Source organism: Pseudophryne corroboree, chromosome 6 (genome assembly GCF_028390025.1).
Source record: "Pseudophryne corroboree isolate aPseCor3 chromosome 6, aPseCor3.hap2, whole genome shotgun sequence".
NCBI lineage: Eukaryota > Metazoa > Chordata > Amphibia > Anura > Myobatrachidae > Pseudophryne > Pseudophryne corroboree.
Window position 1 is genome coordinate 518,831,852 of NC_086449.1, and position 18,084 is coordinate 518,849,935.

Here is an 18,084-nt window from a genome sequence, read left to right on the forward strand (position 1 = left end):
TGCTTGCCTACCATTCCGGAACAGCCAAGAGGCTCTTGAAATTCAGCTGGTGCTCCTTGTCCCCCGGAAAGGTAGGCAAGTCTCTCACATCGCGCCAGCTGATCGCACCCCCTTCAGCCGTCCCACAACAGAGCACAAGTGGGCAGAGCATGCTGAACGGAGTCATCGTAGCCCCGCCCCGCTATACAATGCCTGTTTTCACAGCACTGTATAGAGGGAAGGCGGAGCCATGATGAGGCAGTCATGCTGCCACACACCCCAAACAGCCCACTTTAACACCCCCTTTGTGCCGACCAGGTTGCCCCCCCACCGGAGAAGGGGACAGCAAAGTAGGTAAGTATGCATCAGTGTTGGACTAGTCCACAGGGGTAAACTGGAAATCCACTCAGCCCCTCTTTCTCCTTTATATGTTAGGTTCCAGACTGTGCACTTAAATAACTCATTGTCACTCTATTAGAGAGTCAGTTACTTGGCACAACGGGACCAAGGACTGATGAACGGCATACTGTTACGCACACCAGTGCTAACAGGAGTATACCGGTGTATGAACAGAGAGGGAAGCGAAGCAAACGAACTCACAGACAGTATAACATAACATACACAGGAGGTGATGGAATAACTAATAAACACAAAGTGAACGGAGAAGCCCAAAGGCTCAGGAATTGGGTGTCTCCCTAGCGTCAGGAATGCTCAGATGGAATAGAGCGGACAATGAAGCGAGGTGTAGTGATTTAACATGTGGAGCACCTGAAATGATGTTGCTAAGAGCAACAGAAAAAACCCCCCAAAGGGTTACCAACGGGTGTGGGAATAAACTCCTTGGTCAGAGATAGAAATATAGACACAAGGAGAGTATCCACAATCCTAACCCCCACTTGCAGGGCACAGGTTCAGCTTACTGCCACTAAACTGACACCTGGACGCCCTGCACAGTGAGGGAGGATTAAGCAAGCAGGTCTGAGAGTACAGCCGCAAACCTGCTGGGTTCACAGAATAGCAAAAGAACCCCAGTCTTACTGCTAGGTCCGGATTGGCAGAATGAAGTACCGAATCCCAAGGCCTATTCGCAGTAAGCAACAAGTAAATACAAAGTCACACAGTACTAGCTAACTCTCTGGAACTGACTAACAAACAAAGATTCAGCAGCATTTGCCTAGCCTGAGAGGATGGTTTATATAGCAGGTGCTGTCCACGCCCCACTCAGACCTCACAGACTGAGCACAAAACCAGCGACGGATTCCCTGCCGTGCACAGAGCCTGTAACCACTACACAGTAAAAACCCAGACCGGAGTATCAGCTGCGCTCAGGTTACTTCACTAACACTTGCCTCCCGGTTGCCATGGCGACGTGGCAGCACAGAGCAGGAGATCCTAACACATACGTCCCTACCGCTGCATTCTTCTTCATGCCCCAGTCCAACACAGCTAGTCATCATGGTCAGTGGTCTGCTTTATAAACAAGCTACCAAGTTGGAGCTCTACTTTTTACACTAAAAAACAAAATTGGGGATCTGGTTGTACACTAGCCACCAGGATCTACTGTAGATCCTGCTTTTTACACTAGGAGCAAGGAGTATGGGTCTCTTTATTTAAACTAGTCACCAGACTTAGAGGAATGCTATTTTCATTAGTTGCCAGGATATGGGCTCTGCAATCTACAATAGCCATCAAAGACAGGTTTCTTTTAGTAGCATATCTGGGGATTTTTAGCATAAAATGAGTATATTGGGAAAAAACACAATTTCAGTTATATAAAGCATTAATTTAGGGGGAAGAGGAGTAAAGAGAGCTCTATTTGCATGTCTGGTGCTAGAGTGTATTCAAAGTATTATGTTGTATGCTAGTATATTGAACCATGCTTTCTATGCCACTGCTTACCAGGCAATAATTAGGTCACTTTTGCTAATAAATTTATAAATATAAAATTATGTTGATCTCTATGTCTGTTGTAGACTTCCTGATTCTGTATTCCTACGTGAAGACTGGCTGCTGGATGAAGAAAAACACAGAAGACAACATTCTGTCCTTAGAAGAGTAAAACGTTTTTTAAGTGTTCATGAACATCCTGAGTCTCCCATCAGAAGTGCATTCAGTCGTCAGGGCAGTGATGCATCAAGTATGTTTTTCCCTACAGAGACAAATGGAAGTTATCATGAAATTCCACCGAGAAGATCTCAATTCTTACTAAGTAAAAGACGTGAATCTGCAGACAGAAATGCTAAGACTGGAACTCCTAGAGGAGATCTATCGACTATTCAGGAAACTAGCAGATCAGATACTTCAGAAAGAAAATCATCTACTAAGGATAGTATTACACCTAGTTCACCTATAGAACTTCCTCAAGTTGTGGTTACTACATCTCCTGACACAGTAGTGCAGAGTAATGTCTCACTGCTGTCAAGTCCTCCCTTCATCATAAATAAGGAAAAGAATACAGACAGCAGCAATCGGTATGATGAGAAGGTAGATGATCAGCAACACCATGAAACTACTTCCAAACACAATGACCAAGAAGAAGATTCACTAAAGGAACAAGTGATCACAGAAGAGGAGACATTAGAAGTCACTAAAGAGCGGGAGAAGACCTGGTGGAGTGAAGCTGTGCTCCCAACACAGAGCCTTTTAATAAGCTCACTCCCATCAAGGACATCATGGCCAAATGACCCTCTGACTTTAGCAAGGGAAAGGTCTGCTGAAGGAAATAGCTCCACTACAAACTCATTGTTAAGTCCACCTGCAGATATGTTTCATATACTAAAGCATATTGACTCCAAAGAAACTGATATTGTTGATTTTCACAATGAAAAATAAGAAGGGTCTATGTAAGTTATTCCCGGCTATAACGTCTATGGCTACCAGAGGACAGTACTATAACACCAGAACCAGAACAATGAAAGGAAAGAGTTTACATAGTGCATACAATGTATTAGCTATTATTAAACATGGTTTCTTTTTCATAAGCTATCATCTCCTACTTATGTTGATATTGTGTAATGTGTTAAATATTTTACATCCCGATTACACATTTTGTTCACACATTCTATAAGTCTCTCTGTTGTCTGACTGGATAGAGAAGGACATGTAGAAATCTACATTGACATAAAAAGAGTTCTGCCACTCTGATTTTTTTGTATTATTGCGCATACTGTATTGTTACACTGTATTAATGAAGGTTTAACACAGTATTAATGAAAGTCATACAACATTTCAAGGTCCATAAATAAACACCATGTTGGATCTAATAGGCAAAATTCAAATGTGTGATCCACCTGCAGCCAGTAGATGGCACCCAACAAGATATTCAATTGTTACTCCATTTGGGCGCAATCAGTTGCCGGCACTGGCCTTTCAGCTCATAACCCCCAGTGGGTGTCGAGCTGATATTAGTGAAAAGTTTTGGTGCCCAAGTGGGACTTTTCGCACTATAACCATTACATTGGTCAGGTTTAGCTGATTTACGGGGCTAAACCCAACCTCTCTGGGTACGATGTGCACACAAAAAAGAAAAAAACCCAACTGCGTAACTGCTTACAGCACTTTACCAGAATTCACTAGAAGCAGACTTTCACCTCAGCTACTGGTCTCTCATAGTGCCGTCAGGGAATGTGGGACCACTATTCTTTACGGAACTGCTTCAACTTCAAATAATTGTCCGTTTCCAAACATGAACTGCTTGTTACTGCTTCTGCTGCAGCATTATACTATTATGAGAGTGGCAGGCAGGGTGTCTGACTTGTGTGGTGCGATACACCTATCAAACCAGAACGCCTGTATTCTAAGGGGAGCTTACGGAAGAGAGAAACCTCCCATGGAGTAGAATGGCACTGTGATTAACCTATTAAAATTGAATTATTTTAATGGGGTTGGGTAAGAGGTGTCAACAGTCGTAGCTATTCAATTGTTTTTTGTTTGTTTTCATTGCCCTGCTCGCACCCAGAAGTGCCGGGTTTAGCAGAGAAAAATGGCTAAACCCAAATATAGTTCTGGGCACTACGTGAAAAGTGCCATGTGGGCTCCCATATGGGTCACTTTTCGCACATTTCTTCTCAGCAGCATGAGGGGGGAGGGGGAGGTGGGCAGCAAGAAGAAATTTCAGCTCTGGCGGCTGGGTGGAGCAACACTTGAATTCCCATAATGTCATGATTCATCAGTGATTAAATGTCGACATGTTAGAATGTTGTCATTTTGTCTTGCTGGCCCAGCAGTGACTTACCTACTCCTGGCGGGTGCAATGGCTCCAATGGCGTTTTCTGGTTCCTGATGGTTATGTATCACTTCCGGGTCAGAATGCTGATCCTCCAGCACTCTGCTATTTGACTGCTATCCCTAACTCTAATCCCAAACCCTCTCTCTAGTGCCTAATCCTAATGTCAACCGTTGGCGTAGCTATAATAGGTGCAGGGCGTGCGGTGCACATGGGCCCTTGGTTTAGGGGCGGGGCACACCACACACTCTGCACCCATTTTATTATACTGACCCCTACGGGGTTACACAGCAACTGGTGTAGCAGACAAAAATCACCAGGAAAATGGTGCAGTGGTGATTTGCACATGCGCAGTAGAGATGTCTCCGGGAATGAGGCGCAGGCGCCATGTACCCAGTGACCTGCACAGACACAAAGTCAGAGTCTACAGTGATGCAACCACTGCCAGAGAGGAGGGGGCATGCACAGAGACTGCACACAGGCTCTCTCCTCTCTTAATACGCCCCTGATGTCAACATTCTGACAATCTTGACATTTCTTTAGTCAACATTTTGAGAACATTGACATGCATATGCAGCCAGATCTGCGTTCATCTCTGCACATGCTGAGGGCCACCCGCACAGGGCAAGGCAACCCAGCATGTGTGGGTCCACCTCCTGATGCGTCCGCAATCTAATTGCGAATGCATCGGATCTAAGATTGACCCCTGGTGTCAGATGGTCGGTGGCCATTTTTTTTTCGGGGCGGCTGCGTGTGACATTACACAGCCACCCCGAAAACGGTCCCAGCCCACCCCTGTTTTCCTGGCACCGCATCTACAATACCGAAACTCCACAACATCCTTGCCTGTCAATCACATTGCGGTCACATCCATCAGGGATGCAACCACAATTTGTATGGCCACGCAGCCACTGTCCGAATGACCCCCTATATATCGCTAGCAATGCTCATTACTGCGGGTCTGTACATGCAACTCAATTTTAAAAAAGGGCACTAACAACAAGGAGCAAATCACGCAGTGAGCACGCTACCAATGACGAATGATATGTTAAATTAGGCTGAAATCCAACAATTACTAGTGTCGAATTTCTCTGTATCGTTCGGTTGTTTGTAAAATCGCTCAGTGTGTACGCACAATATCGATTGCCTGGGAGTTCCATGGAAATCGTGAGCGTGTATGCATGTCGTCTAGTGTGTACCCAGCGTTATAAGAGTAACATTATTACAATATTCTTGTCTAGTGACACAGCAAGGCATATTGGACATTTTTCACACAAGAAACCTGCAGCAAAGATGCAAATTACTGTAAAGTTGGAAGTTATTTATTTGTTATTTCAGACTCATTTTGCCCCAAATGTATATGAAACTACAAACACAATTAACACAAAATTCTCAAGGATCTCAAAGAAGACTGTTCACGGTGCTGCCCTTAATATTCGGCCCCAATAAATTCACCAAATAGAAAAAAGCATTGTAAGTGGTTTAATATTGGCATTATATAGATTTGCACCATTTTTATATTTTGTGTTAAATTTTGAATCTGAAAAAGTCCTGAACTAGTGTATTTCAATATCTACTTGTTTGCTTTATTTGAAACAGTATTTGTATTGCAATAAAGGTTCGGATTTTTAACTACCTTTTTTATTATTATTATGGGATATATATATATATATATATATATATATATATATACACACACACACATACACATACATATATATATATATATATATATACACACATATTTATACACATACACATACACACATGTATATATAGATAAAAAAGGGGGAGTTATCAGCGCCACTGCACAGTCCTCCGTATTGTCACAATATTGAGAAAATAATTGCTATATGTCCATGTATGCAGTCCTGTAATGTCACTCCCTGAAATATAAAGGGCGTCAGCTGTATCTTAAATATAATTTACACTGGTATCTGTGTTAAACAACGGAATTAATGGACAAATGTTGATGAGATATCTTTAGGCGACCATTGGTGACTTGTATATATAGGTAGACTGCTTATTTACTTAATATGATAAAAATATACATGGTTTTATTATAGTATTAGCACTAAAAATTGACAATGATAGCACTACAAAATTATAAGAGGAGTAAAAACGGAATTCTCTATATGGGAAAAAAATGGGGCTAAAAACTGATAAAAAAAAGACTGCAACATACAATAAAAAGGGGATAGAGGTATAGAATAAAGAATATGCATACAAAAGCTTAACTTAAGAAGGTAAGTGGATCAGGTATCACCAAACGCGTTTCGTCTGGTCAAACTTCATCAACCCCTTGATGAAGTCTGACCAGACGAAACGCATTGGGTGATACCTGATCCACTTATCTTCTTAAGTTAAGATTTTTAAGCATATTCTTTATCCCAGGCATGTCCAAACTGCGCCCCTCCAGCTGTTGAGAAACTACACATCCCAGCATGCCCTGACACACCTTTAGCATTCACTGACAGCAAAACTGTGTCAGGGCATGCTGGGATATGTAGTTTCACAACAGCTGGATGGCCGCAGTTTGGACATGCCTGCTTTATCCTATACCTCTATCCCCTTTTTATTGTATGTTGCAGTCTTTTTTTTATCAGTTTTTAGCCCCATTTTTTCCCCATAAAGAGAATTCCGTTTTTACTCCTCTTATCATAATTTTGTAGGGCTATCATTGTCAATTTTTAGTGCTAATACTATAATAAAACCATGTATACTTTTATATTGAGTGAATAAGCAGTTTATCTATATATACAAGTCACCAATGGTCCCTTAAAGATATCTTATCAACTTTTTTCACATATATATATATATATATATATATATATATATATATATATATACCAGGAGGGGAGCACTCACCAGTCTTCATTAATCAGTATTTATTCAATCCATTAAATGCATGTGACAATAAGCATAAAAGATTCAGTCCTAAATCTGAACCTTTGTCAAGATGGACCGAAACGTTGATGATTCTTATCATATGCCTTTAATGTAGTGAATAAATACTTAATAATGAAGTAACTCCATTGCCGGCTGCTGCTGCCGTATGAATTATACACTACTGGAGACCTTCGACTTGGAACACGGAACTGTTTCTCCACTGTGGACCAGGACTCCATTACAGGTAACCGTTGCCATACGAACCATACATCATTGGAGCCTTCTAAATTGGAACACGGAACTGGTAATCACATCCAAGTGGTTGAATTATTGACATTCATTGTAAATTTTTGGACATACTCAATGACTGTATATATGCTAGCAAATCCGCACCCTTTTTTTGGCGATATTTCAAATCTGGTCATAATCAAATTATCTCCACTAAGGGCACGCTTCTGAGACTTATATTTACTACTAAGGAATTCCTTTTTAATAATTTTATTGTATATTAATTGTTTTTTTAATTTGGGAAAAATATTTTCTCTGATGTAGTTATAAAATGTGTATTTAACATTATTCTGTGTCTTAAGTTCTGTATACCCCCCTTTTCTACACAAGTCTCTTACAGTATTGTTGTGTTGTCCTGCACTAGATCAGTGGTAGTGTCCTGTCTCATCAGTCATTCCAGTCATTCCTGTGCCACATATTTTCTCATATAACTCCCAAAAAATAATGGAGAACAAAAATTTTGAGTATAAAATAGGGAAAGATCAAGAAGAACGACTTCCTCCTAGTGCTGAAGCTGCTGCCACTAGCCATGACATAGATGATGAAATGCCATCAACTTCGTCTGCCAAGGCCGATGCCCAATGTAATAGTAGAAGGCATGTAAAATCCAAAAAGCCAAAGTTTAGTAAAAAGAACCAAAAAAAAAGGAATTTAAATTGTCTGAGGAGAAACGTAAACTTGCCAATATGCCATTTACGACACGGAGTGGCAAGGAATGGCTGAGGCCCTGGCCTATGTTCATGACTAATGGTTCAGCTTCACATGACGATGGAAGCACTCATAACTGAGGCCTTGACACTTATGTTGGTGTTAGACGTGCGTCTGGTATCCGCCATTAGTACAGTGGAATTTAGACAATTGATGGAGGTATTGTGTCCCCTGTAACAAATCCCATCTAGATTCCACTTCACTTGGCAGGCGATAGCGAAATTTTGCCATTTAATTCCAGTGATTTGGACGTATAATTACGGTGATTTTGCCAATTAATTTCAGTGATTTATAATTATTACAGTGATCTTGCCAATTAATTACAGTGCTTTATAATTATTAATTACAGTGATCTTGCCATTTAATTCCAGTGATTTGGACGTATAATTACAGTGATTTTGCCAATTAATTTCAGTGATTTATAATTATTAATTACAGTGATCTTGCCAATTAATTCCAGTGATTTGGACGTATAATTCCAGTTGGAATTGTTTGTGTTGCTTGGCTTAGTCATACAGCTACCTCATTGCACCTCTTCAACATCTTTGCATTAGGTGCTGTTTGGGGCCTAGTTTTTGAAAAGTGCCATCCTGTGTGACACTGCCGTATGAGTCCAGGGGTACTGCTGTATTAGTCCTGGGGTTCTGCCGTATAAGTCCACCAATTGCAGATTTGTTTTAAAGTGACTGGAGCGTGCTGGAGATGCTGTCAGTGGACCGAACAATTGCGGCCCACTCTCGATATTCAGTCACTGTGTGACACTACTAGATGGGCCAGGTGGTTGTGTAGCTTAGCTTAGGCCTACAGCAACCGCGGTGCACCGTTTTTCCCGTTTTGCATCATGTGCTGTTAGGGGCCTTTTTTTGATATCTGCCCTCCTGCCACTTCAGTGCCACGCCTAGATGGGCCAATTGTTTGTGTCGCTTGGCTTAGTCATACAACTACCTCATTGCAATTCTTTTTCTTTTTTTGCATGATGTGCTGTTTGGGGCCTTTTTTTTTTTATATCTGCCCTCCTGTCTGCCACTGCAGTGCCACGCCTAGATAGGCCAATTGTTTGTGTCACTTGGCTTAGTCATACAACTACCTCATTGCAATTATTTTTTCTTCTTTGCATGATGTGCTGTTTGGGGCCTTTTTTTTTATATCTGCCCTCCTGTCTGACACTGCAGCCACCTCCTAGATGGGCCAGGTGTTTGTGTTGTCCACTTGTGTCGCTTAGCTTAGTCATCCAGCAACCTTGTGCAACCTTTTGGCCTAAAAACAATATTGTGAGGTGTGTGGTGTTCAGAATAGACTGGAAATGAGTGGAAATTATTGTTATTGAGGTTAATAATACAGTAGGAGCAAAATTACCTCCAAATTCTGTGATTTTAGCTGTATTTATGTTTTTTTTCCAAAAATCATCCAGATCCAAAACCAAAACATGAAAGGGTGGTTTTGGCAAAACCAAGCCAAAACCAAAACACGAAAGTGGAATTAGAACCAAAACACGAAAAATGCCCACCGCACATCTCTAGTTTTTTTTATATTGCTGAAGAAATTACCTCTATTCTATGGGTTGACACCCCAGCATTTGTTTCTATGAATACATGAGTGTGGACTCTATCCTTGGAATATATATATATATATATATCTCTACAACAGATAGATAGATAGATAGATAGATAGATATGGAAATCCCCCCTCCTGCGTTTGCCCCAGATGTTGTCTTTGGGGGTCATTCAGTCCTGAACGCTCGCTAGCGATCAGGTCAGAACTGCGCATGCATATGCACCGCAATGCGTAGGCGCGTCGCACGGGTACAAAGCGGATCGTTGCTGTGCGATGGGTTTTTACGAAGAATCCATTCGCACAGCCGATCACAAGGTGATTGACAGGAAGAAGGCATTTGTGGGTGGCAACTGACCGTTTTCAGAGAGTGGTTGGAAAAATGCAGGCGTGTCCAAGCGTTTGCAGGGCGGGTGTCTGACGTCAATTCCGGCCCCAGACAGGCTGAAGTGATCGCAGCAGCTGAGTAAGTCCTGGGCTACTCAGAAACTGCACAAAGGTTTTTTTGTACCGCTCGGCTGCACATGCGATCGTACACTTGCACAACTAAAATACACTCCCCGGTGGGCAGCGACTATGTGAACGCGGGACTGCAAAAAAACAGCTAGCGAGCGATCAGGTCTGAATGACCCCCTTTGTTCCTTGGGCTGCACTACCGGAATTGGTGCTAAGTGGTTGATCTGCTGGTGAACCTGTTCTGTTGTCTTGACAAAGATCCCATGTGGATCAAAACATCAACTACTACCATGTAATGAGATGTACCTTTGAGTATTAAACTACCTCCTAGATTTTTATTCCTGGTGAGTGCCTCTTGCTGCTTTTTTGTAAATCTGTACTTTGAGGCAAAGACCCACGTCAGTAACTAATAATACAGATTGACACTAAGTTTAATGTTTGCTGAGTGGCCACCTCTTCCTTTCAACAGAATAGATAGATAGATAGATAGATAGATAGATAGATAGATAGATAGATAGATAGATAGATAAATAGATAGAGCATATATATATATATATATATATATATATAGATATATATAGATATCGAGAGAGAGAGAGAGAGAGAGAGAGAGAGAGAGAGAGAGAGAGATTTTGATATCATTCATGTGCCTGCCTATTATTAGAGGGCCACCCTGTCTAAAGTGCCCCAGTCCCACCATAGCCTTAATCCAGTACTGGGGTCATCCACTCTGCTGCTTTTGCTTCTGTATAATTGCAGTAAAAATGTTCAAGTATAATTTTTTTTTTTAAAACACATGTTAAAATGAAATGTTTGCTATGTAAGCATGGTTGGTATTTGAGCCTAAAATCTCCTTATGATGGAGAATTTACATGATGATAAGGAATGTGAAATGATTAAGAAAACAGGTTTTCTTATCAACTGGCAAATAATAAGTACACATCCACATGTGATTAATTTGTTCTTGGACGTTCACATAAATCATTGCGTATAACATAATAGTTCCACCTGCTTTTCCTCATCACACAATTAAGACAATAGGATAAATATAAGAGCGAGTTAATACTTTAGCCAGTAGATGACAGTAGAGCCACATCTAATACATAGAATATATCCTATACATAGAAAATATAAAGTAATGGCATAATAAATCATAAATAGCAACTAAAGATAAAATCAATTGATAAAAATTATTGGGTTTAGTTGGATGCTGTAAAGCACAGAACGGTGCTTCATAACATATGCGCTAACGCTCTTGAGCTCACCTGAAGTTTCGTGTTCGTCCCGTTGCGGCTCCTCTCGTCGTCCAATTCCTGCTTGTGCGGAGCCAGTTGGAATCTGCGGACACCTGTCTAGGACCTGGGCAGAAGGACGGAGATACCCCAGTACAGACAACACCCCAAATGGGAAAGGACCACTACGATGGGATACAGTAACAAGGATTTATTGCAGAAGGGAAGCCGGGTTTGGGGTTAGTAAACCTAATACATTTTGATAAGAATCATTACCTTTTCCACATATAATTCCTGCAATTTATATAAACATGGCAACATAATGACACAAATGCTTTTTTAAAACTTTAACAATTTCAAGAAGGTATTTAGAAAAGCAGGTTCCCTGCAAACTTAGGCAGTACGCTAAATACGCCACAAGGTGGCACTATGAACTCAATAAGGAGGGGGTTTCTGGCCCCATGCATATATATAATCCAGGGAAGTTCAGTGTATGTCCTTGCCAACAGCACGGAACCCCACGTCTGGCGAGTGATCAGTGCACAAGGGAGGTATAGAGGAGTGGGTGCTGCAGTTTAGCAGTTTTCCTAAGTTCCGTGGGTGACGGGGAAGCGGGGTGGTGACCCTAAGTGAGGATGATTAGGGTGCCATGATGCCTCAGTGTCCTGTCTGTTACAGTCTCCAAAGCTGGTAGGGGATACAATGTTCCTGGGTGCACCACTCGGGCTTTATTGTGGGCCAGTATGTATTAGCAAGGGTGTGTGTAGGCAATGTGCCTCTTGTTCAGCAGGAGGGAGAGATAAGGGGTTACAAAGGGTTGGCCACGTGGTGGCTACCTGTATTTTAGTTCTCCTCCCGAAGATCGGCACAGCTCCTTCTCCCTCTCAGCAGCCGGCGCCACACGTCCTCTTAGTAGTGCAGCAGCAGGACGCGCTCTCCTCTGGCGGCTCTTCAGATTTCGCCGTGGCTGTCCTCCGCCAGCGGCTCTCCCACCCAGCGTAGCGGTGGTTAGTGGCGCTGGTCTCCGTCTTCCTCTGGCCGGGTGCAGTCGCGTCTCTCCCTCTCTCTGCGGCGCAGGTCCGGTCCCCCGTCTCTCTCTCTGGCGGCTTCTCTCTCCTTCCCCTTCGCGCGCACCGCCGACTCCTCCTCCTCTTCTCCCGCTCAGCGGGCGACCAATCATCCCCGTCTCCTTCAGGTCACGGTCCGGCCGCTGGGGTTGCCTAGCGACCGGGCAGTCTATTAACCCCCTGTGGGGGGGGGGGGGGAACAGCGGCTGCCGTTGTATTCAGCAGGGGTCAGAGTGGGGGCAGATGCTGTATATCACATATTCCCCCGCTGGAAGATTGCGTGTCCTCACGCATTAGGCAACATGTGAACAGTAGTGAACGGGTAGACATACTTAAGTTGGGTATCAACATACATATACATTTCCGAACAAAAGTATTTACAGATCAAATATTAGCTCATTCCCTGTACCTGGAGGGCGGGACGCCCTTTGTGCTACGTCCCGACCTTCTAATTTCAACCGTGGGGGCTCTGGGCTCATTATGGCTAATGGCTGGGTTGGGTCGACTCTGACCCTCTAAGGGCCCATTAACTACGGGGTCTAGGTTGTCAGGGGGTGCTGAGCTCGGGCCCTCATTCCGAGTTGATCGCTCGGTAATTTTCTTCGCATCGCAGTGAAATTCCGCTTAGTACGCATGCGCAATATTCGCACTGCGACTGCGCCAAGTAATTTTACAATGAAGATAGTATTTTTACTCACGGCTTTTTCTTCGCTCTGGCGAACGTAGTGTGATTGACAGGAAATGGGTGTTACTGGGCGGAAACACAGCGTTTTCGGGGCGTGTGGATAAAAACGCTACCGTTTCCGGAAAAAACGCAGGAGTGGCCGGAGAAACGGGGGAGTGTCTGGGCGAACACTGGGTGTGTTTATGACGTCAAACCAGGAACGACAAGCACTGAACTGAACGCAGATGCCGAGTAAGTCTGAAGCTACTCTGAAACTGCTAAGTAGTTTGTAATCGCAATATTGCGAATACATCGGTCGCAATTTTAAGAAGCTAAGATACACTCCCAGTAGGCGTAGGCTTAGCGTGAGCAACTCTGCTAAATTCGCCTTGCGAGCGATCAACTCGGAATGAGGGCCTCGATGCGGGTGGACCGCACATAAAAAGTAAGAGCTCCATGGGGTCAAGTAAGGGTATGCCGCCCGGGGATCCCCGCCCCTCTGCCGCAGGTGAGCTTGCCGTTTCTGGTACTTCGGAGGTGTAAGGTTTGAGTTGCTCTCTGGATACAACACTAACGGGCCCATCTTGACCTCGGCGGATCTCATAGGTGAACCGTTCTCCCTCCGGGACGCTGACGACGACATAGGGTGCGTTTTCCCACATAGTGTCCAACTTACTGGTGCGGTGGTTCCGTTTCCTCCAAACAAGGTCACCCACATGCAGAGGCGTAGGATGGGTGGTTGCATTGTAATTCTTCTCTTGGCGACGTCGGACGGTTCCCATCCGCACCTCCACCAGTTCTCTGGCCGCTTTAATTCTCCGCTGATGCTCGCGGACCCAGTCGGTTTGTGGAGTGGTAGGAGACGTTAGCGCGGGGGCGAGCTCTAGGTCTTGAGGCAGTTTACCTTGTCGACCGAACATAAGATAGTATGGTGTGAAACCGGTGGAGGAATGTTCCGCATTATTGTAGAGGTAGACGAGTTCGGGCAACAAGGTCGGCCAACGGGCGCGGTCTCCAGCTGGTAGGCTTCTGAGCATCCCAATGAGGGTCTGATTAGCTCTCTCGCACAAACCATTCCCCTGCGGGTGGTACGCTGTCGTTCTCGCTTTCTGGCAGCCATAGTAGGAGCACAGTTCATAGAATAGCTGCGACTCAAAGGCAGGTCCTTGGTCGGTTAGTATGCACTCGGGGTAACCATAGGGCCTGGCGAAGTGTTTCAGGAATAGTTCGGCCGTAGTCTTAGCAGTCAGGTCTTTCGCAGGGACCGCCACTAAGAGCTTGCTATAGTGATCGGTCATGGTTAAGGCATAGTTGTGTCCACTGGTGCTGGGCTCTAATTTCACATGGTCGAGAGCGACAATTTGCAGCGGCCGGTGACTCTTGATGGGGTGCAGGTGGTCCTTCTGATGTGCATCTGGGCGTCTCTTCAGATTGCAGGGGACACAGTCCCGACACCATCGTTCTACGTCATCATGCAGACCTATCCAGAAGTACCGGGTGCGCAAGATGGCTTCCGTTTTTTGCGTACCGAAATGTCCTGACTTGTTGTGGTAGGCAGTAAGTAGGAAATTTGCTTGTTTCCTGGGGACAACTACTTGGTTCACTGTCTGGTGAGTCCCGGGGTCAATACTGGTACGTACTAAGATGCCCTGTCTCAGGTGGAATTGTCTCCGATGTCGCAGTAGCTTTACCAGCTCCGGATCCGCTTCGGCACGTTGTGCCCGGGTCAGTTGTTGGTTACGTCGGAGGAGAGCTGTGAGTTCCCTCATCACTGGATCCTGTCGCTGGATCTCTCCCCAGTCTACAACAGGGGCTTCGGACAAATCCGATCGCTGTTGGTCCGTGATGGTTAATGGGTCTGAGGTGACCGTCCATCTTTTCTTCGAGACCTTGAATACAGGTGCTTCTATTTCTTCCTCAATATCCCTTCCTTCTTCCGCCACATCGGTGGTGGGCAACCGGGACAGAGCGTCGGCGTTACCGTTGGATTTCCCACTCCTGTAGGACACAGTGTATTGGAAATTGGCGAGCCGTGATACCCACCGCTGTTCAAGGGCGCCAAGTCGGGCAGTGGACAAGTGCGCCAAGGGGTTGTTATCCGTCATGATGACAAATGGTGTCGCAGCGAGATAGTGTTTGAATTTTTCTGTGACGGCCCAGACCAGGGCGAGCAGTTCCAATTTGAAAGCACTGTAATTTTCACAATTCCGCTCTGTTTTACGTAATCCTCGACTGGCATATGCGATTACTCTCTCGCGCCCATTCTGCACCTGAGACAATACGGCTCCTAATCCACGATGGCTGGCGTCTGTGCAGACTTGGAATGGCTGCTCGTAATCGGGATAAGCCAACAGCGGGGCTTCCGTCAAGGAGGTCTTCAACTGGTGGAAGGCCTGTTGCTGTTCTTCGCCCCACTGCACTGGTGACGATCCCCTCCTTTCGCGGCCAGACTGACCTCTCAGTAGTTCATGCAGCGGAGCTGCCACTTTGGCAAAGTGTTCCACGAAACGTCTGTAGTAGCCCACGAACCCGAGGTAGCTTCGGACGTCCTTAACGGTCTTTAGCACCGGCCAGTCCCGAACAACTCGGACCTTCTCAGGGTCGGGCATCACGCCTTCCGCGCTGACGACATGACCTAAGTACTGGACCTTGGGTTTGAGTAGGTGGCATTTCGTGGGCTTAAGTTTCAGGCCGCATTTTGTCAGCTGTTGGAATACTTCTTCTAGATGTTGCAAGTGGTCCTCGTAACTCTTCGAGAAAATTATTACGTCATCGAGGTATAGCAAGACCATCTCGAAGTTGTGCTGTCCAAGACAGTGTTCCATGACGCGTTGGAATGTGGCGGGCGCGTTACAAAGCCCAAACGGCATCCTTTCGAATTCAAACAGGCCCATCGGTGTCGTGAAGGCTGTTTTTTCCATGTCTTCGGGGGCCATCTGAATCTGCCAGTATCCACTGGTGAGGTCAAGGGTCGAAAAATATGCGGCAGTCTTCAGGGCTGTCAAGGACTCTTCTATCCGAGGGAGTGGGTAGGCGTCCTTATGAGTAGCCGCATTGAGCTTGCGGTAATCAACGCAGAAGCGTAGGCTGCCGTCCTTCTTCTTGACGATCACTAGCGGAGCTGCCCATGGACTGTGGCTTTCTTTGATAACTCCTGCGTCTTTCATTTCTGCTATCATTTTTCTCACAGGCTGGTACAAGGTTGGGGGAAGGGGTCGGTGTCTCTCTTTAATAGGAGGGGTCGTCCCTGTGGGAATGTGATGGTATACTTTGTCGGCTTTTCCGAAGTCAGAAGGGTGTTGGCTAAAAGCCGCTGCATTCCGCCGCACCACTTGTAATACTCCCATTTTCTGTTCGTTGGGGGTATCAGTGTTGCCGATCTGGATATCAGCCCACCATGGGGGTTCTTGACCCGTTGTCGGCGGCCTCTCGGTCACCGTCTCTTGGGCAGCTGTGGTCACCTCTTGGCCTACAATGTCTCGGAAGTCAATTGAGCTTATTTTCGCCACCAGGCAGCGTTGGTGTAGTCTGATAGCATAGGGGTGCGGGTTCAATACACGTACAGGCACTCTTCCGTGTTTCACCTTTGCTAGCGTTCTCGCCACCGCGAAGGGTTGTTGGCCCTCCGAGTCACAGGGTTCCACCAAGGCTTCGTAATCTCGTCCTCCTGGACCGATTCTTGCCTTACACCAGATTACATGTTCAGAGTTTGGCCTCAAGAGGATGGCCCGGTGGTCGGCGATTCTGGCCTTCCCCACCTCTCCTCGATGGTTAGTGAATTTCTTCTCTTTCTCCAACAGGCGCACCGTCTGCTGCAAGGCTCTCCGCTCCACTGGGGCGGCTTTCTGCATTTCCTGCCGAAGGGCTTCCACTAGCTCATCAGGGCAGTTCTTCAAGACATTCATCCCCAGGATGACGGGGGGTAGGTGAGTGTTAGGAGCCGTGGTGACAAGGTACCCTTGTCGGGGTAATGTTGCGTTTCCAATTTTTGTGTCCGCTTCCCAGTAACCCTGATACGTTATGGGTTGTCCATTGCTGGCCAGCAGATGGAGCCAGGTGGTTGGTGGGGACACAATGGTGGCTTCGTCCCAGTGCTGAAGGAACTCGGTGATCCGGATGGTGGAGACTTGCGACCCAGTATCCAACAGAGCTGGAATTTCAATTCCGTTGATACAGATCTTCAGGTGCGGGCATTCTCCGACGTACCTAGACCATTCTTGGGGCAGTGGACCACTTACTGGTTCCTCTCCCGAAGGTCGGTCCGTTGCCTCGGGAGTTCTTCGTTTAAAGCGGCCGCAGGGCAGTTCCTTTCGATATGACCACTCTGTCGACACCCTCTGCATATCGGGCTCCCCTGAGAGTCGAATTGATCAGTGGGTCTTCGGCCCGATTCTCTTACCACGTCCCAGCGAGGACGACTCCGCCCACCTCGTTCTTGACGCCATTCTCGGCGCCTATTCCTGTCTTGGTCCCTGTCAAACTCATCCATCCTTTGGTTCATTCGGGAGAGATTCGTCGTTATCTCCGCCAACGTTTGGTTGAGCGTTTCCATAGAATCTGGACCCGGTGAGGCTTGCGCTTGTTGGAGGACCGTTCCTACTTGGATTGGTCCGTCCGATTTCCGGAGTGGTGCGGTTTCTCGGTAGCTGTCCTCTTCACTCCACTCCGAAGATGCGTCTTTCTCGACATTATTACTCTGATTTTTCCCAAGGATCTGCAGCACCGTCTCTTTAAATTCGGAGAAGGAGCTCCCTGGTTGCCGTCGTCTCTCCATACGCATTTGAGATCGAATCGTCTCTCCTCTTGCCCCCTCCACAAACAGGTCTGTTAACGTCCTGTCTATCCCTTCGGCCTCTCGTTCATCCAGAGCCCGTATAGTCTTTGCAGCTTCTTGTAAGGCCAGCGCGAAGTCACGCAGTGATTCATCGGGTCTTTGTTTCCTTGCATAAAGACGGCTCTTTAATTCCGCTATGGTCTGGCAGTCAAATATGGTCACTAGCTTCTTGAAGATGCATTCGACGGTCT

General features: G+C 45.7%; 1 protein-coding gene across 4 annotated transcripts in view; it reads left to right on the forward strand.

Annotated features, from left to right (window-relative positions):
* Positions 1 to 5,782, forward strand: part of BEST3 (bestrophin 3) — a 102,802-nt gene extending 97,020 nt beyond the window's left edge. For all 4 annotated transcript variants that reach the window (XM_063927484.1, XM_063927483.1, XM_063927485.1 and 1 more), the window contains one exon: positions 1,953 to 5,782. In XM_063927484.1, the coding sequence (XP_063783554.1) occupies positions 1,953 to 2,811 (859 nt within the window). In that variant the 3' untranslated portion in view covers positions 2,812 to 5,782. The remainder of the gene's footprint in view (positions 1 to 1,952) is intronic.
* The last annotated feature ends 12,302 nt before the right edge of the window (positions 5,783 to 18,084 follow it).